The 20,914-nt window shown below is 34.0% G+C and overlaps 1 protein-coding gene across 18 annotated transcripts in view; it reads left to right on the top strand.

Annotated features, from left to right (window-relative positions):
* The window catches only part of heph (polypyrimidine tract-binding protein 1 heph), a 532,621-nt gene that overhangs the window by 473,459 nt on the left and 38,248 nt on the right, over window positions 1-20,914 (top strand). For all 18 annotated transcript variants that reach the window (XM_087409801.1, XM_087409779.1, XM_087409827.1 and 15 more), the window contains one exon: window positions 4,485-4,622. In XM_087409801.1, the coding sequence (XP_087265927.1) occupies window positions 4,485-4,622 (138 nt within the window). The remainder of the gene's footprint in view (window positions 1-4,484; window positions 4,623-20,914) is intronic.

Here is a 20,914-nt window from a genome sequence, read left to right as displayed (position 1 = left end):
ATTTGCCGCATCTCGATCTCGTTCAGATTATTCTTGACATTTCCAGTCGCTCTCGTCCATTTTAATTGGACTACTTTTATCCCGCTTAATCCACGTCCAGTTCTTTCGTAAAACATTTACGTTTGCAGTTAGAAACACTTATACATCATCAACATTGCAGAACAAGGCCGGAAGCCGTTTCGGATCTGATTCGAAAACTCGACTAAACCGCGAATGCACGTTGCAAACTTCCATAAAATTGCTCATAAAATTATTAGCGAGTACGGTAGGAAGTAATAATATCCGCCGAAGTCTCGATCTGCTTTACATAATTAAACGATCGTAATTAAACGATGATGCACGCATGATGTCGAAGTGTAACTGAATTACGCATTAAAAACTAGCGCTCGAACGCAGCCGTCAAAAACGGAAGCGTTTGTTACAAGCGATGGTTGGTTGGTGTGAAGAAACGAGGGCACGAGATGAGCCGAGGTTTAGCATGCTCGTAAATTCCGTGTAAAATCTAACGCGCGCAGCGAAGGAAACACTGGCCATTTAACTATTCATTTAGCCTTGGTATACTGTCTGCGAGAAACGATTCAGCATAACTTTTTACATAAAGAATGGTTCACACGTTGCTGTTAACCTTTTTTCCTTTTTTGAAAATTTGAAATATACCTGCGAGTTATGAAGCGTTTTTATATGTGCAACATATTTCTTTTTCCCTGATCTCTTCTTTTTTTTTTCTTGATACACCTTAAGATGTGATTATGAAGTTAAAAGAAAAGACATTATTGAACTTATGTTTTTTTCATAACAAATATTTAAGGACTGTAAAAAGACATCTGGATTTTTAATTTTTTAATCCGCTTGAGAACATGTAGTTCAACATCGCTACAAAAAAAAAATGAAAATTCTTACGTTAAAAGCGTCTCTTGAAATAGAATTTCACTCCTTCGCCGTGCACTCGGGTTATTTCTTTCGAATTGTTGCGATCATCATTTGCTGCTGAAGAACTATATTCTGTAGCTTGGTTTTACTTCTCGCTTTTATGTCCTTTTTCAATGCGTCGTGTTTTTGAGCTCAAGACATTGCGGTTAAACGTTGCATCTTCTGAGCACAGCATATCGATTACATTTCTTCTGTGAAGATGATATTGCAATTACATGTTCTTAATTGTGTCAGCCTTTTCTTGTTTATCGTTTCAAAATGTCACAAGATCGTAAAATGTGAAAACACAACTAAATAACGAAAGCTTACTCGATATAAGATAGATCTCTTTGTTTGAATATTTTGGTGTGAATTTTATATACATATATAATTTTGCAACTGCGCGTCGGCATATTTTTAGTCTTGAAATACAATCATAAACAAAACTAGTATATTATAAATTAAATTGCCAACCAGTTTAATAATTATATTGATACTAATAAGCACTTTAAAAACAGCAAACAGTTTGTTGTGAAAAATATTACTTCAGAAAATCAAATCCGGATCTTCCGAAACACAATAAGTATTATGTAAGAACACGTATTACTTAAAGCAAGTGAAATAACTAAAATGTCATAAAGACATAAATAGACGGTATGAGCTACAATGTTTGAATATTTCGATGTGAATTTTATATACCATACGTGTCCAATTCAACAATTCCAAATTGCCTTCGGTCGATCGTCTCCATTTAATACGGGAATAGTCACCTGGAGTATTTTTGCGACGTGAAATTGCGAATTGTCGTAAAATATTTTGCATGGATATTATTTTTCTTTTTTAATAATTATTTTTTATGAACCTTTAAATATGCAATTTGAAAATTTGCAACAAAAAAGCGTTACATTAATAAAATCCTTTTTTTTTTAATATTGTTATAATATATAAATTATTTAACGCGCTTATTTCGTTTAATATTTGTTTGATTTCTATTTACTTTTTTCAGAAAATCATGATTAAATTAATATCCATAATATTCTCAAACGCTAATAAATCGGAAAACAATCAATAATATTCAATACATTGTAATAACAGTAATTTTAATTAAAATGTAAAAACATGAGGTGATTGTTGTTTACGTAAAAAAATAATAATTTTTTACAAGAAAGAATATACTAAATTTTAATAGATCATTTGTTTGAATAGTACCAACTAAATATGAAAATATATTTAGTATAGGAAAATTAATTTTATTTAACTATTTTTTTAAAATAAATATTTATTACTGTAAGTGTTTAATTGGTACTATTCAAATAAATATTTATTATTATTATATTTTTTCTCATTGTTCTTACTCTCAGGTTAAAAATATCATCATGGAAATTGCTACGCGAAGCGTGTGTTTCTTTATTCCAATCTTATCCGTAATGGCTTCCCATGTATGGGGAAGATAGTAACATGAATTATAAATAATAATCAGTTCATCTTTATATCCTGTTCTTCTTCTATTTATTTGTTAAAGATATTCTTATATCTATCTATAAAAAATCTATGAGGTTATATTAAACTCGTATCAGACCAGAAATTAAAGTTGTGTGATTAGAATTTAGCTAATCAGAAGAAAGAAAATTGATATCAATTTAATTAATTTTGCTTTGATTGATGAAATTCCAATCCGATCTCAGTTGAAATCTGATATGAATGCTTTACATAAAGTATAGCTTAAAATTAATTTTCACTTAAACGCATATTTATAAGAAAATCTTTGTGTCTATCTAATAATCAGCTCGTTATTTACGTCTAAAAATTTAGCTATCCAGCGACTCTGTGTGAACTAGGAAACGAGATCATTTCGCGTCGTCGCCGTGGAAATTTCGTTAGGATACGCTCGAGAGAAGTTATTTTTACGAAGTCAGATTTAGGAGCCTCGCTCGGGCGGGTGCCGCGCTTTAATCTACATCGAAATTCTAATGTGGCGCGTTTCTTTAGCATTTTATGCTAATGCTTGCCGCGTCGTATCCCCTTAAAGTTCACTTTGACAGCTTTACCGGCAGCGGCAGCTGATGAAAACGGCGACAGTTCGCGAGACGCATTTCGTACGTGCGAAAGATGGAAAGAATGAACCCACGTCAAATTTCTAGCACGGTCTTAAATTAATTGAAAGACTTATCTTTAGAAAATTACATAGATATATTTTTAGTCTAAAAAATATTTAGATATTTTGATAAATAAATTTTTGGCAGCGAAGAAATATTACCTTAAATCTTCTCAAAGTGAAGATATATATTTATATATTCTATGTTAAATGTGTTTCACATTCAATTATTTATCTAGTCAGAATGTATGTCAAATAATTACCTGGCAACTATTGTCCTGTAAATTGATAAAACAAAATCTTATAAATTGATTATTATAGAATTTGCACATTACGTTGCCACAATTTCTTTTCCAATTCACTTCTCTTTCGAGATCTAATATTAGGGTCGAATTTACCGGATGTTTCATTCAGCGAGGCTCAGAAAGACACGGTTCCTTTTAATAACCCACCAGCGCCATCGTCCATTATACGGCTCTCACTTACAAAGTATAATATCTCCTCGTTTTTACACTTAGTATGCGTCCAATTTTAATACTCTTGCATCTATTTTCGTTTGCTCTCCCGCATTTCTCTCCGTTTTTCTTCTGACGCTCGCTCTTTCTGCTTCTCGCTTCAAAGAAATCATTTTCTATTCCGCTTCATCACGCTCAGCAGACACGCCGAGAGAGAATTTCCGTGATCTGTATATCGTGCGAGGAAGGAGGATCATGCATCGCATCGAAGTCAGTAAGGTCATTCATGATGTATTCTTTAAACCAGGAAATTTCCAATTATTTCACTTCCCCGACACAATAGCTTTTTTTAATACTATGATTTAAAAAATTATGTATAAAATAAAATCTTCATTTGTGTTACAATTTGAAGATAAAGTCAAAAGTTTTTGTTATTTCCAGAAAACTTTTTTATTCCTCTGCAATGAAAGCGTTCCAATTTCAGACACTGCAAATAATTTCTCACATACAAAAGTAAAAAAGCTTTGATATTTATTTCATTAACAATTTAATATATGCTTTAAATTTCGTTCGATATTAATAATCGTGATACGTATATTGCATAACGGAAACAGAGCATTTTTATATCGATGCTTTTAAAGACCTTCAGCTGTGTTGGATTTTAAAATAGCTATATCAATTATTAAAATTCCTATTATATTATTATACAATATCTAATTAAAGGCTTATTGTACATAGACTTCTATTATTATAACATATTATTATTATTATTATTATTACATTGTGCTAACAATAAAACAATTAATGTAAATAAGTCTTCAATTATTCGCCTCTATACGAAGTCCTAAAAATACAAAAAAAAACCAAGTACGAAAATCACTTCGTCTGTAAAGTAAAATTTGTACCATTCGGAACTTTGGCAATTTGTATCTTCAGTACTTCGGGCGACGCGTAAACGTCGATCGCAATTAGTTTGTTCCTTCGAAGTTTGCTTAATTCGTCTCCACTTTTCTTCTCTGTTACAGAATTCGAACAACCAGGTCGCAATTGCTGGACAAAATCAGGTGTCTGGACCTGGCGAGACTCAGGGCGGACCCAACACCGTACTCCGAGTCATCGTGGAGCACCTGCTCTATCCGATCACTCTCGACATACTCTATCAGGTGAGTGAGCAATCGTCCCACCCGGTACGTGACGGCCGGCTCATTTATTATTTCTTCGTTTTATATTGAAAGTGGTCGCAGTCGGTACGTTGAATGCAGTATCGCGTGTAATGAGACGATGAATTATATACATATTCAAGTACATACGCGTATGTATGTTAGGAAGGGATGGACATTTTTCACGATATTTTTCTATGTGACTGCGGCGTGTTGAAGGAATTTTTTTTGAGAATTTTTTAGAGAGAGAGAGAGAGAGAGAGAGAACTCGCAGACTGTCGTAAAATTATGAAAACAAAAGAAAAATATAACTTCGCATGCAAACTGTGTGTTCGCGTGTTGCCAATGAAGGGAAAGTGTCCCTAATTGGAGGACGCAGGGAAACGAAAGGACTAACGTAATTTAACTTCGACGGAGGCCGTCGCCGAAAAACATCGCGCGCGCACCGAGAGTTGAATTAGTCGAATTTCACAGACAATCCCGCGGTCGTTAACTCGCTCACGGATATTTGATCAACGTTTACAAGTCGGGCGTGAATTCCGCTTGATTAATCCGCGCGGCGCGCGGAGTTGCGGCCGCGGCGAAGTTACATCGCGCTTTACATATTGAGTGCCTCGTTGCGAACGGTACTCCGGCGACTGTTTGCAGTTTTAAAATTGAATATACGCCGGTAGCCTCGGCGAGATAACTGAATTCTAAATAATTGATTGTTAAAATTATAGAATAATCTCCTTGCCGCGACCACCAGAATTGTCGGGATTTTGCCTGGTACATAGTAATACACTTTGCGCGATATTCGTAAGACGCTAATTGCACCTGTCGCGGAATCGACACTTTGCTTTGTTATCGCACGCCGAATACTTGGAAGGTAGTGAATTAAATTGGAGCGGTTCTAAACATCGCACCGCGATAACAAGGTTTATGTATGCAGATTCATGTAAATACGCGTTGTATAAAAGTAAATTTATCACGAAGAAGTGAGAGATAATCAAATAAAAGAATTTTATGGAATAATAGAATTGATAGTCTTATATTTTTGCAGAACTTCTTCATATCTCACTTTCGTCGACAAATGCGCGTATTTAGCACATAATGTATACATATGTCAAGAATATAAGAAATAAATAAAAGAATTTTATAGTATAATTAAATTGATAGTCTTACGTTTTTGTAGAACTTTAGATCTGCGTATTCACACTTTATTTTGTATTACAATAATAAATGCGTGCATTTAGCATATAGTTTATGTTACATGTATTCATAGAACCTAAGAAATAAATAAAAAATTCTTATAGAATATAGAATAATCAAATTCATAGTTTTATATTTTTGTAAAGCTTTAGGTCCATATTCACATTTCATTTTTATCGATAAATGCACGCATTTATGTCTTAAGATGAAGTGTGAATACAAATCTAAAGCTCTATCAGTTTGATTATTCTATAAAATTCTATTATTGGATTATCTTTCGCTTCTTCTTCGTGATCAATTTACTTTTACAATATAACAAAAGATTACGACTTCGGAAAATAATGCTTCGTAATCTTAAGCCGAAAAGGAGATCGAAAGATCATTTAATTGTAACGTATGACCTTTTTTATTATTTTCACGTGTAATTTCCTCGTTCATGAAAATAAAACGCCTCGTAATCTTGCGAGGAGCGCGCTAATGCACGAGACGGCGCACTATTTTCCTCTTGGTGGGAAAACAAAAGAGCAAATATTGCTGGTCATCATTAAGGGCGGACGAGCCTTATCCCTGAGGATACTGGATAACAGGATAACTGAAGTGCTTCCGGTTCGGGTTGAGTGGCCCATGCATTTTTAAACGAGCTCAATAGCGCAGCGAATAATATTCTCGGTGATGATGGTGTACATACACGAAAGCCAGTCTTTCTTTCATAAGTTTGTGAAAACAGGATGTTTACGCTTGCCACGCCATCCTTAACCGACGATATTATTTTTACATTGATAAAACGAGCAGCAAACAAATTCGAGCATCAAACACATTCTTTGCTAATAAATTTTTATTTGCGTTCGTGACAAATTTTTATTGTCTCACTGAATGAGTGTCTCTTTGAATGAGTGCAATGATAAATTGAAATTGCCGGAAAATATGAACAGTCATGAAAAACAGACAGCAGTACGATTTGTTTTATATTCCAAAAATTGTCGAAAAATATAGTTTACAAATTAAAATTATTACTGAAAAAACGTTTGCAGGATTCACATTATGTCGATCGCGGCATAGAGGATTTTTGCGTTTCTCTTGCGAATTCCCTTTTGAGGAATCGCGAATGCGAAATGGCGTGTAAAGAAACTATCTTTAACGCTATCGATTTATCCAGAGCGTCTGGAATATAGGGTGACGTTTCCTTTTTTCTCACGTGGAATCAGGTCGTTGCGAAACGGAGAGAGTGGCGCGGGAGCCGCACTAAGCCGATAATGGACCGGGCAGAAAACATTCCCGGATTACCAATCGACGATTGGCCGGCTACATGTTCAGCCGTGTGTAAGTAGGCTTACACCGACGGTTTTGGCAGAAGCGGAACTGGATTTGTGTCTGGTTGTTCGCGACTTGTAATCAGCTCGAGAGATTAACCCGCGTCAAAGCCAGCCACCTGGAGCTTACTTATTGCTCAGACGAATCCTTCGATCTGTTAGGGTATCGTATGATTTGTGTTATATGTATATAAGAAGAAAATGCTTGTTATACGGACCGACACTTATCTCAAGAAATCCGGATGAACCGTGAAATGACTAATTCGACTTGATGAAAATACGAGCCAGAGAGATAAACATTTAACTCTGCACTCGAGTTTCACTATGTGATTAATGCCCGTTTCTACCAACGTAAATTAACTTTAATTTAAGTTCAACTTACTCTTCATCTTTTTCTAACTCTTGAAAAAGATGAAGAGTTAGTTTAATCAAGATTAAAATTAAACTACATTGGTAGAAATGGGATTAGTGGGAAGCGAATTACATATCAAAGTCCGTTTATATAAGTTGTTTTAAACCTTGAAATTTTAATTATTTAATTTTACGCTGTACTTTGAAATTTTAACGACGCGAATGAGTTTATTGGATTCTGTACGTTCTATGCGTTGTGCGCGCTTTGCCGAAGTCTGATCAAAGCTTGACTTGTTCTACTGGATATAATCCGACGATGCTTTGGAGGAAAGCGTTTGTTTTATTTTCTCAAAACTGATTAGGCATTGCTTTGAAATTCTTATTTGCCTCTGTATTTATATATTTTCATATTTATTATTATATTATTTTATGTTTCTTACAACGTTGAAGTATATTAATAATAAATTGGAGATTAACGACATAAATTATGTACAGATACTTTTTCGAGAATGTACTTGCATCTAAATAAGTAAAAAGTCACACATATTCCGATGTACATTTTACTGTTAATTTTATTCCGCTTCTTTTTAAGACAAAGAGAGCTTCATGAAATTTCCATGTGTCTCCCTGGATTTCTCCTAACTTTGCTGAAACAATCGCAAATGCGGTTTCCCCAGTTCTTGTGTTCAGGACTTCGATTGTTTCTTCCGGCCGAATTGAATTTTAACTTTGTTCTTTATTTGTTCCCGGTTTGTTGCTCGGTCGCCGCGACCTTCTCGCGCGATTAACCGACCGCCTCCGGCGGCGAAGCCAATTTACGTGGCGGTGGTGTTTCTTCCACCCCCTCTCGCGTCTCTCCGCCTTAGAAATCCTCCTCCGATATTTAACTTTACGATCTCCTGAGCCGAGGCGGCTAAATGCCGCGAAAAGTCTGCCCTCGCGGAGCGGAAACTTCTTCGCGCGACCCCGCGGGAAAGAGAAGAAAGGTTGCGTCCTGGGAGAGTTGTGAGAAAGGGGTGCAGGTGTTTAGGCGCGTATTCTCGGTGCAGAATACAGTGCTGCGCTCTAAAAACTTTGTAATCCCAGCCGATACCATTAGTCGGCGTTCTTGCGAAAATTCTTAATGATCCTTGAACAAGAATGTGTCGCGCAGAAAAAAAGGATTGAACTTATGGAGTTTTCTTTGTAGTTTTTCCTCATTATATTAGGGATCTCGAGTTAACGTACGATAATTTTAATGAATTGCAATATAAGCTCTGGGCAGTTTAATTAACAGCGTAATTATTTTGCGGGTTTTTGTATTTAGTATTAGGATTAATATTTTATAATATTAATATTATTCGACAAGTAATATATCGATAACAATAATCGAACTGTATAATGAAAGTGCATGCTTCCTCTGGCATCATCAAATTAACGTACAATATTTATAGAAATCTATTTTGTTATTAATTTCACGTTTCGTTTCTATAAAAAAAGTTAATGCATGATAGGTGGTGGTTCTATGAATTCTTTTCTAAATCCGATTACGAGACCAGCGGATGAAAAAACTCTATCATCGTGAAACGATGGCGATTCGAACGAGCCGTTTCTTCGCAGTAATTTCTGCTCTGCGTTTTTTCTTCGCGATGCTTTAGAAGTATGCATCGCATTTTTTTCTCCAGCTATCACTCCGCTGATCTCGAATGCGTCGAAACTTGAATGTAAAACCGGTCGTAATGTTTGCGGATACGCGCGGAACGTAAAGGGAGAGACGGCGGGCTTTTAACATTTACGTCCCGGTTAAATGGTCTGGGAACTCCGTCGAGGTACACGATATAAACTGCCACTGCTAGGGCCCAACGTCTGCCACCTGGGACGCTCTAAATCTCATCTTGTTAAGGCCCGTGCCAGCCTGAAATAGCGACCGCATCATCGGCGACGAATGAAGAGTAATTTCGCAAAATGTGGCAGATTTAATTATCCTTCTTTCATTCCTTTTTTCTTTTAAAGCCGCCGATCAAACCAGTCTTCTTAATAAAAAGTTACTTTAAAAATTACAGCTGATGAAATTATTCCAGATAAAGTTATACTCCGAAATCACACATTATAGAGAGGTTTTGGAAATTTTTAATTTTATTTTTCCATTAGTTTTTTTGTTCAAAGTTATAATTGATATATAAATGCAAAATAATATTGATGATATAGAAGATACAGCTGTGGTAAAAAGTATTGGGCACCTGTAATTTTTTTATTTATCTGGAATTCTTTTATCTGTATAGTTTTCTATTAGTTATTGACATTATATATAAGTTTAAAAGGTTCTAAAACAAAAGGTGAAATTCACAACAAATGTCATAAATCAATTTGTGAACTAAAATGTTAAATAAGGTACCTATATATAGTATTTTTGGCACCTTGTGTGTGTGTGTGTGTATATATATATATATATATATATATATGTATATGAAGTCGCACAATTCAGCGAAATGATGAAATATATTATTAAAGAGATAAATTCGATATATTTAAAAATCGATGATTTATCCTGACATTACAAATCATTGAAGCTTCATATAAATTGATATTGTGGTTTACATAATGAAAATTATTTGAAATCGTGAATTATACATAAATGTGAAATGATGGATTTTACAAATGGACCGTCATCTAAATTTTATGTTCAGTAAAATGTTTTCTATACAACACACACACACACACGAGAAGAGTCCCATGTAATATTATATTTTGTAAATAAAAGTCGTTGGTAGAATTATCCGAATATACGGGATGTTTCTCGTGAAACTCGAGATGGCAAAAGCAACGAGCGAAACAATGGATATAGTAAATAAATTAATCGTTCGGCGATGGTCGGTAGTTTCGCGATGTGATCTTGATGGAGAACGGCGATGGAACCCAAAGAACGGTGACTCGAAAAAAACCAGGAAGAGAGTGTGAAAATGGGCGATGAAAGGGGAGGAGTCGAAGTTAGCGCGTACAGAGGGCAACATTAATCACCTGCCTCTTCGTCCTGTATGATTAATGGCTGCTGGTAACCGTCTAATGTCTCGGTTCGATCGTTCCAGTTGTTCGTTCGTGTACAAACAGGCGCTCCAGGGCGCGAGTGTTTTACGCCTTCAATCCTTTGGAAGCTTCAACTCTACTAAAATGTGCAATTATAACGATTAACGTTGCACAGATCGAAGCGATTATTTCAATTGTTGCGTACTTTTTAATTAAACGTGAAAACGTCCTTTTTCATATTCCAACTGATATTCGAGCGTTGCAGCTTACAAGAGAAGCGCCCACGTTCGGAGGAGCGTCTAGTTTAACTCTTCGAAACTGAACTCCAAAATCTATAACACAGTTACTGGAGTTATCAAACTATATTGCTGCTTTGATAGAAAAATGACACACATTTCGAAATTAGTAACTTTTTAGGAGAGCATTTTTTTAATTCTTAATTGGAACAGCGTTTTAAGGAATCTTTTGAATAAAAATGGCATAATTTTAAATTTTCTATATCTTTTTTGAGAAAAATTTCTTTTTCAACCATCAGAAAATTCTGATTTGTCCATTTTCAACTAGAATTTCAATCAAAATGCAATTTTTTTCCAGTATATTTTAACACCGATATTATTTAACTCAAAAAATGTTTTTATAAACATCCTGAGAACAATAAATGACACTTTTATCTTTTAGCGATAAATTGAGAGAGTTACAAATTTTTTACAATATCAATGTTTTCCAATAAAAAAAATACGTTTTTGAAGTTTCCTACCATCAGTTAACTGAAAAATGCTAATTTTTAATAGTTATATTACCTTTCCATTAAAGTGGTGATGTGTTGATTGAAAAGATACTAATTAATTTCAAAGACTTAAATTGTGACATAACTGATATAAAAATTGAATTGAAAATTATAAAAATTCATATAAAAATATGATTTAGGCATCAAGATCCGCCTTAACCGATTATGGCTCACTTATTTATGTTAAATATTTCTCTACTTTTTACTTAATATTATTTATAAGAAAGAATGAATATACTAGATAAGTATATTTTAATAACTATACAATAATGTAAATTTGCACATGTAATATGAAAAGTGTAATTGAGTGAGTCTAATAGATCCATCAGCTCCGGAGGGATATAATTGAATGAGTTCAATAGATCCATGTCAGCTCCGGAGGGTTAAACATATGTCATGAGTATCGATGCATTCGTGACTATATAAATTTCTACATAAAGTACCTCGTTGTGCAGGATGACAAGGGCGTTTCGCGGTAATCGACGAAGTTTCACGATATTTATCTCAAGTTTGCTCTGAATTACGCCCCGTTCCCGTTATTCATGTTAATGGAGGGTGAAATTGCGTCATTGAAAGTGCGGACTTGCGAAGGAGAAAATCGGCGAAAAAAAGAAAATGATTTTCGCGACAATATCTTCGATGGCGTTGTACTTTCGCCGACACAAGGATATTAAAAGTTATCTCGCTAATGGGCAACGCCTATGACACAGCTTTTGAAAGCTTGCTTGTGGCCTGTACGGCCCTATAGTTACATCAGGATGCATTTTGTAGCGATTAATAATGCAGCCAGCATTAACAGTCCCAGTTTATATATCGCATCAGCCACGCGCAACTGCGCAATATGCACTCTAAAACCTTTTTATAGGATTTGTGAAATTCTCGCACGCAGGTTACAAATAAGTTGATGTAAATGTAATTGTTTCCATTAATTGTTAAATATAATTATTCCCATAAATTTTATTACAATCAAAAGCTTTTAAAAGATATGAAAAGCTCCACGTTATGATTTTTTTTTTCCCGAAAATTCTATACTTTTTTCGAAAAAAACCTAAACCTGGTTTCAAAATTTGCAACCATATCTTTTTTCCTTTTTTTAAAAACACAGCCTCGACTAAAAGAATTAGACATCGTATTAACCATTATTTTATTTTACTTCCAAAATTAATTTATGATATTTGCTGTGAACTTTTTTATTTTTTGTTCTAAGACTCATTTCAACGTATAATGTCGGCAATTAATAAGAAACAATGTAGATAAAAGAATTCCAGGTAAATAAAACAGATATAGATACCAAATACTTTTCAAGGCACATACTTAAAAAAATATAGGTGTGGAATTTAACATTATGTGATGTTTACATAGTTCTCATTTTTGGTATTAGTATTAACCATGTTAGTGTAGATTTAAAATTCTTGGTGTTTATGTCAACACTATTACAATGTAGCTCTAAAACTTATTTAAAACTTGAATCTATATTGTTGAGATTAATACATTGCATTAACACGGTGAGAATTATGTACACAGAAAAAGACTATTCTTAAATCAACCATTATATATTTATATTTGTATAAACAAAAATATTGCAATATTGCTTCAAAGATTTTAGGCTTAATTTGATTAAATTTATATTTATGCAAGATTTTTTAGTAAGCAAGTCTTGTATTGAATGCAAAGTAATACTTGCATCAATACAAGTCATTCAATCAAATCAAGACTGAAATCTTTGAAGGAAAATTACAATATTTTGGCTTATACATGTATAAGTATATTATGATTTAAAAATTTCCTCTGTAGACATGATTTACATTAACACCTACATTTTTTAGAATGTATGTTATTAATTTCTACAGTTTGATCTCATAAAAGGACTCGATTTCGTACGTTGGTCTCACAATAGGGAGAAAAATCCATTTCGCCCGCCGACAAATACCGTGATCGCGAATAGTGGACTTCTCTCGGGTCGAGAAAAATTGATCTCGCGCGTAACTATAATTGCACGACTCCCGAACTGCAATCGTTGCGGCCACGATACGAAACATATTTCCCGAAAGAGGAAAAATCCGCGCAACTTCCAGAGAAACTTTTGCGGAAATCCCTATCCATTTCTCGCGGAAGTCCACCTGCCGTGTCGCCCGGCGACGGCGAGGGGAGGGAATAAGTTCGAACCTTTTCGCCCGCAAACTCCGACCTGCCGTCAGACATCGGGACACCCTCTCGCCCTCCCGTCGTCGTCGGGTGTCCCTTTCCTCCCACGAGCCGTCGTGTCTAAATGAATAACGACGGATCGCCGCGACGCGGGAATTGCGTTGCTGCTATCGCTGTTATTGCATTACGGAAACCGCGGAGACACCGAGCGGCAGCAGACCGATAATCGAGCACGCGAATTAATAACTGTTACATCAATCAATACCCCGGCGGTAATGGGCAGCTTTTGCGGAATGGGGATGGGATGAATGCGATGGAATGGGAGGAGTTTGGTCACCTGTAATCCCTCGATACGAGGGAATCCCCGCGGGATCCGTGAGCGATGGCCACCGGCCAAAGGGTCGCGTTCGATTTAATAACGAGCTGTTCCCGACATCTTCTTCCCTCCCTTCTTCTCTCGATCCTTTCCCTGTTCTTCCTTTTTTCGAAAGGGAGATTAAGGGAAATATCACAACGGGTGATTACGTCGCTTTCTGTACACGTCGTAAATAATGGGAATTATATTTTTTGAGTATGATGATTGTAATCGTGAAGAAGTTTTCATAAAAATCAAACAAGTCCGAACAATTAAATTTTTAGAAAACAAAAGATTTTCCATCTTCAAATCGTTTATTATATAAATATGATAATTTTTCTCTGGACATATGTATAATAGCTGTAATAACAGTTTTAGGCTTTGATTAATATTTTGAGGACCTATAACTATTTAACAAAATAAAAAACTTCTTAACGCTTGTTCAGTTTATTTTTTTTTAATTTTATGTTCACTATCTAATTTATTCCATAATATTTTTAATTTATCTTTTTTTTTTTTATAGCGTCAATAATGATAAAGACGAAGAAAGAATATTATTTAAAGTAATTATATAAAGCAATAATTTTTTTATATAAAGCAATAACTTTTTATTTACAAAATTTTACAAATTGCTTTTTTTCCAAACATTTTTTGCAAACTCTTATATTTCTCACTTTGTATTTAATTCTTATCAAAACAAAGTTGTTCGATGTGACATTAGTGATAGAGAATGATTTGTTATAGCCTATATATCTTTAATGGATTTATTTGGTTTTCGCAGATTTTACGGTTTTTGTGAGTAATCCTTCAATTTTTGACAAGCCTTTCTGTTCCGGCTACTAGTTATTATTGTGTGCGATATATCTATGTACGTATAAAGCATTGGACTATTTAACTCTGTAGTTCTATGCGATTAAATCTTTATGAAAATATTGACTGAGAAAAGCCGATTTCGCGAGTAGAATAATGCAAACATTCAGTATATTCATACTGGGTTATGGGGGTAAATTTGCGCGCGCGAGCCGGATCGAGGGCCACGTTCGAAATATATGGAGGAATGTTTGCAGAAGAAAGGAATGAGTCCCTTTCTGACGAAATATCGCATGAAATTGTTACACGAGCGATTTCTGTGCGTTCCATTCATTTCTCAATGGTAGCAATCCTTGGAGGATTCCAGGTCAGTTTCTTTATCGATATTAATCTTCGTAATATTACAAACACGACTATCAACTCTTTGTTTATTAATATTATTTGCATACCCAGTTCGCGTAGACTCTTATAAAATAATTGTAAGCGAAATGTAGTGTTTACAAAAATTTCCAAACGTATCTTAAATCAAAATTGTGATAGAGCGTTTAACAATGAGGATTACGAAGGGATATTCCGATTTCCATTCTTTTCTTTTACACATACATTTTTTGTTTAAATCGTGCCATTTTCCTCTATTCTAAATTTAAGTTTAATTAATTCTCCTTTTTAATTTATGTTTTTAGGAATAAGCCAGAATATTAAAGACACGCAACACGCACGGTTCTGTCAAATAGTGACGCAAATTGATTCGCATAGTCGACATGCCACAGCGAAACAGGGTTAAGGGGGGTCGTGTAGGTGAATTAACGCAAGCACCCTCGAAATAACGCGAGTTTCTAGCACAGAGTAAACCGATAATCATTTAATCAGATGCATATCTTACATTATTAGAGAGAGAGAGGGGGGGGGAGAGGGAGAGAGAGAGCATTCATGAAAATCTGTATCTTGAAATCATAGTCTTACCTATATCTGCCACTATGTTAATCTTTAAGTAGATGGTTTAAAGATACGCATTAGTAGATGGCGGATTCAGAATCCAAAAAATTTTGATTTGATATATTTTTATTTATTTTTTATTAGTCTATTACATTATTAGTCATACTTTTTTTAGATAGAGGAATGTAAAAATAATGAACTTTAAAGCACATGGCACATACAAAAATATAAGCAATTAATTATATATAAGATTATTGTTTTACGTTTTCTATTGTGATTGTCCGATTCGCTTACTTTTTATGTCTTATTGCCTTATATTTTTCTATATGTTTCTGACTTTTTATGTGTTTAGACTTCCGGGACAATACTTTTTATTGTTCATTTCCAGAACAAAAATTCAAAGAAACTTATAATTGGAGTACCGACCATCCAACCTATCCACTCAAAGGTTAATACATTTTTGGAATATAGAGAAAACAATTTTGCTAAAGCGTTAAAAAATTTTACTAAATACACAGATCTGAAAATAATTTTGTTAGACTATCATAATAATTATATAGCTTTTCGTGTTCAAAAAGAACTTGCGAAAATGTCCAATTTTCTAACGTGATAGCTTAAAGTTTTCTTTACAAAATCACAACAATTTTTTAATATTCTCAAAATTTGTTACTACTGAATTACTGCGGATTAAATAAAAGGAGAATTTGGATTTTGATTATATAATAATATTCGTTAAAAATCATTGTATCTCAATTCAAGAAACAGATTCTTAAAACTGCCGATCAAATGATACAATCGCAAATTTTTTTTTAATACATATAGATTTTTTTACATGCAAACATGATACAAATGAAGTAGCGCTACGAAATTTTGTTCTGACTTATTGTAGCATTTAAAAAAGGAATTGTCAAGGATACATATATATAAATATGTTTTATTGAGAACATTTGTCGGTAATCTACGACAGTGGATTTCTCGGTTACATCGAAGAGTATAAATTTTTCTTTCACAGATAATCCTCTCAATCGCGTAGACCAGTAAGCACTCCAAGGCAAGTTTAAAGTTACAATCTTTCTTATATCGAAAGTTTTTTTTATTGTACACGAACCGGAAGTCATGACAATGGCTATTTCAAGCCGCGCGGAGTCATGTACATATTTTTCCCGTTGCTTTTCACAGTGCAATCCCATTTCGGCGGTGTAAGTGTGGCGAGGTAGCTGGAAACATAATGCAGGAGAACAAGGGAGACAAATAAAATATTAACGATAGCTTTTGCGAGCCGGGTATAGATGAGCAAACGTGAATTCGCGTACACAAGCGCAATGTCATCGAGATTGCGACGCACAATGCTCTTTGTCCACAATAAACAAAAGTTTTTTAATCAAACTACGCGCCAATTTGAGCGTGCCTGTACATAAACAGAATAACTTAGAAAAATCAATGAAATGGGGAAAAATCGCGTTCGAGAGTGATTGCGTGAGAGAGACAAGGCGCGGCGAGGCTTGAAAATTCACTTTACGAAATTAAGAATTGCTAGCCTTTTTTCCCCGTAATTTTATCAAATGATATTCTATTAATAATTCAGCCGTTATTGAATAATTATATATCCGATTCGCGTAATCGCATATCGAATAACACGTATTTCGAGGCACATTAATTTCATCGCATTACAATCGCTAATATGCGGGGCAGACTCATTCAATTTCAAGTTTCAATTACATGAACTTTAATGAATCAAATCAAATCAAAACTTCACGTTGTGTCGGATAATAATAATTTACGCCTGTGAATCATTCTTAATTTACTAACTTTACATACCTTTTTTAACGAGAATTTTACAATTTTTATTTACATGCGTCGAGAGAATCAATGGCATTCCTTCTCATTTTTAATTTAGAATAATCCAATTGTCCAATAACGTCTTTTATCCGATTTCTTCGCAGTTATGTGAAGATAATACGCAATTCCACGCGTAACTTAACTTGCGATAATTAAAGAGCGTCGTTAATCGGCGCAACGCGCGTTGTTCTCACGCAGAATTTCTGCCGCGGAAAAATATTTCAGATCAAACAGGAACCTCCAGATAACTCTCACGGCCGGTCTGATTGCAAAAGTTATAACAACACCGTGTCTTTCGAGCGTTCGTTCGACGACGGATGCGGCATACGCACGCGTGTACGCGTACACGGACGTATCGATTGCAGATGTAGAATGCACGCGCGAAATGATTTCCCGCGGGAACCTCTCGAGCGCGCACACAAACGATCTCTCTCACATATACGGTCGTGGCCTTAAAAGTAGCATAGCACCGACAACGAACAGAAAGCGTCACGCTTCGCGCAGAAATGTTATGGCAGTTTGATTGCGATAACGACCGCAGCTTTTCCTAAACTTTTGCGAATCGATTTTGGAAGCTTGCCATTAAATATTTCCCACCTTCTCTCTCTCTCTCTCTCTCTCTCTCTCTCTTTCTCTCTCTCTTTCTCTTTGTCTTCTAATTTATATTGTATTATTCTATATATTATTAACTCTCCGAAGCTGACGCCAAAATCTGTAACACAGTTAGTTGCTGACGTTGGGTCTGTATTCGGTGTAAGACTCATTTAATTTATGTTAATTAAAAGGCATTAATTAATTTCGACACGGAGCAAAATATAACTCGTATTAAAAAAACGAATATTAATGTCACTCGTATTAAAAATATTAATATAACTCTAACGTATTAAAAAATGAGTATTGAGTATATAACCATATCTAAAATTATTAGATAGTCTTGTTTTTATAATTTTTAATATATAATTCAACAAACAGCTGTAAATTCTTTACAATAATGATCAAATTTAATTTGTGAAATTGTTATTATTTCAGTTTGATTGCAAATCTGAAAGTAATCGTCGCGCAGTCATATATGAGATAAATATATTTAAAATACATACAAGAATATTATTCCAATATTTAACGTTGATTGAAATTGGCTTCTCTTACTTACAATTAGTTGATTTATTGATATAATCTTGTTCTAACTTGTTATTAACAATTTTATTTATTAATAATTGATTAATATTCAATATTAATATTAATATTTAATATTTTATTAAATTTTTTTTGTTTTATAACTTCTATTTAGTAACTTCTTTTTAGTAAACTTCCTACTAATTTTCTTGTGAATGAATTTGCTGATATCCTTCCATAGTTATAATTTGAAAGTTTTGTTTCAAGATGCATTTTTCGTTCCAAATCTTTTTCTTTAAGTGTATAATATATGTTTAGTAATCATAAATCTTCAATCAGTATCATTCAATTTGAGGACATCGTCAATCTATAATATTGGTCCTATTTTTTTAACCATATCATACTAACATTTATAAACACAATTATGTCAATAAATTTTAAGAAAATTTACGGACAACTAATTCCAAGAAATCATTAAAATAAAGAGCAATTCGTCATATTTTAGAAAATTGCTAATTAATAAAATGTCTAATAAATTTAGGACTTATATTTTGCTAAGAGAGTAATTCAAATTTGCAATAACATAAAGAAAATTTAATTGTTGTTTGACATTTTTTACAAAGAGATTTATAAATAAATGAATCCAAGTTTGTCAACACTTGAGGATTAACTTGTTAACTCGAAGCATAATTTCACGAAATAGCCTTCGGACGGACGATCGAAAATTATAATAGACTCGCGTTGTGTTGCGATTTTGACGATGTAATTATTAATAGATTTCAAAACTATTCTGAGATCAATTGACCGCAACATTTGACCTTCTGCCGTAACTAAAATAAAGTATACTCCTATTTTTTGTTTCATCGCAACTCCAGTCTTCTTTATTCTGGCATTCAATAGCACGGTTCTCTTATTTTAGACGTCAATAGTTAAAATAACTGTTACATTCAGCATCCACTTTATTCGGCCCTCATTAAAACTTCCGTCGCAAATGATGCGCGCGCGCGAGACCGACTCATCGTCCCAGTTTCAATCCGGCGCAGAACTTGAAACGCCGATTTTCTTTCATCGGCTGCCAAAGCCGGCTGCCGACTTATTTTCGGATTTCCTGATTTTCCCCGATTTCGCTTATTTACATCTCGGCCGACGAGTGTATCTCGCTACTGTTTATCTGCCGGGGCGTGAAAGCGGATTGCCTTAATCCATTCGTCGCAAAGTTACAGATATCGGAACTTCCAATATTATCGATATTAAATACTTTTTCAGCGTCAATATATCCGATGCACAATTTGTTGGCATGTATATTTTTTAGAATGAAGCGAATTGAACAACGAATACCAGATGAAAGTTTCGGATCATTAATTGAAACAAAATCAAACTTATCCCTTGTAATTTAACACTTGTGTTTTTATTATTTTATTCAATGTTTTATAATGAAATGAAAAATAGTATTAAATATTTTTTGAAAGAAAACTAAGAATACTTTTTTTGTCACTTAGGTAATTTAGTTACAAATTTATTTATTTTTTTTTTTACAAAGGATTTTTTTTCATCCATCTTCTAGAACAGTTCATAGAAAAAAAAACTTTATGGCTACAGTTGGAATTTCTCGAAATTAACTAATATTATATTGATCACAACTGCAATAAATATAATGCCTGTTTATTTTTAAATTAATAAAAATATTTAGTAAGACATAAATTGAACTTTTAAGTAATATTTCACTAGAATTATCTTAAATTTTATAATAGTTTCAAACTTTTAATTAGCAGTGTAGATCAAAAATTTCATTAAAAAAATAGTTCACAACGATTAGTTTTAGAAAAAAGTTTTATGATTGCAATTCTTTTTTTTTTTTATTATAATTAAACAATGTTATGTTAATTGCACTAAATGCACAATACATATTTATTTTTAAATTAAAAAAAGTATTTAATAAGATATAAGTCAGACTTTGAAATAGTATTTTACTGGAATAGATAAGTTCTTAAATTATATATGTGGTTTCAGATTTTTAATCCGCAGTGTAAACTAAAAATAGATTCCCGTATCGCAATATCTTGTTGATTCTAGCTATACAAGATTTGTTGATGATAAGGGTGAACAATATAGACTGTTACCCTGTTTGATGATAACTGTTGATATGTAACGGATGACATAATTTCAATCGCACGTGTCGCACGATATACAGTGTATCGTGAAATAATGACGTAGGCCGAGTGTACTTTCCTAATCTCTATAACAACAGTAGGAGGCAAACGCTAACGACGGAATAGGAGAATAATGGTGCCATAACGAACAGAAGTTTGTGTGTAGTCGGCGGCAATCGTGGAATGCATCAACTGTGCCGATAATAAACGTTACCGCCTACGGGACTCGAAATTTCTCCGAAATTCACAGGGACAATTTGTGCCAGTGTGCAGGAAGCGGAAAATTTGTCAGATTTCGAGTAATT

Source organism: Acromyrmex echinatior, chromosome 1 (genome assembly GCF_024713525.1).
Source record: "Acromyrmex echinatior isolate Ae372 chromosome 1, ASM2471352v2, whole genome shotgun sequence".
In the NCBI taxonomy this organism is placed as follows: domain Eukaryota; kingdom Metazoa; phylum Arthropoda; class Insecta; order Hymenoptera; family Formicidae; genus Acromyrmex; species Acromyrmex echinatior.
Note: the sequence above shows the minus strand (reverse complement) of the source record. Positions and strands in the feature narration are given on the sequence as shown.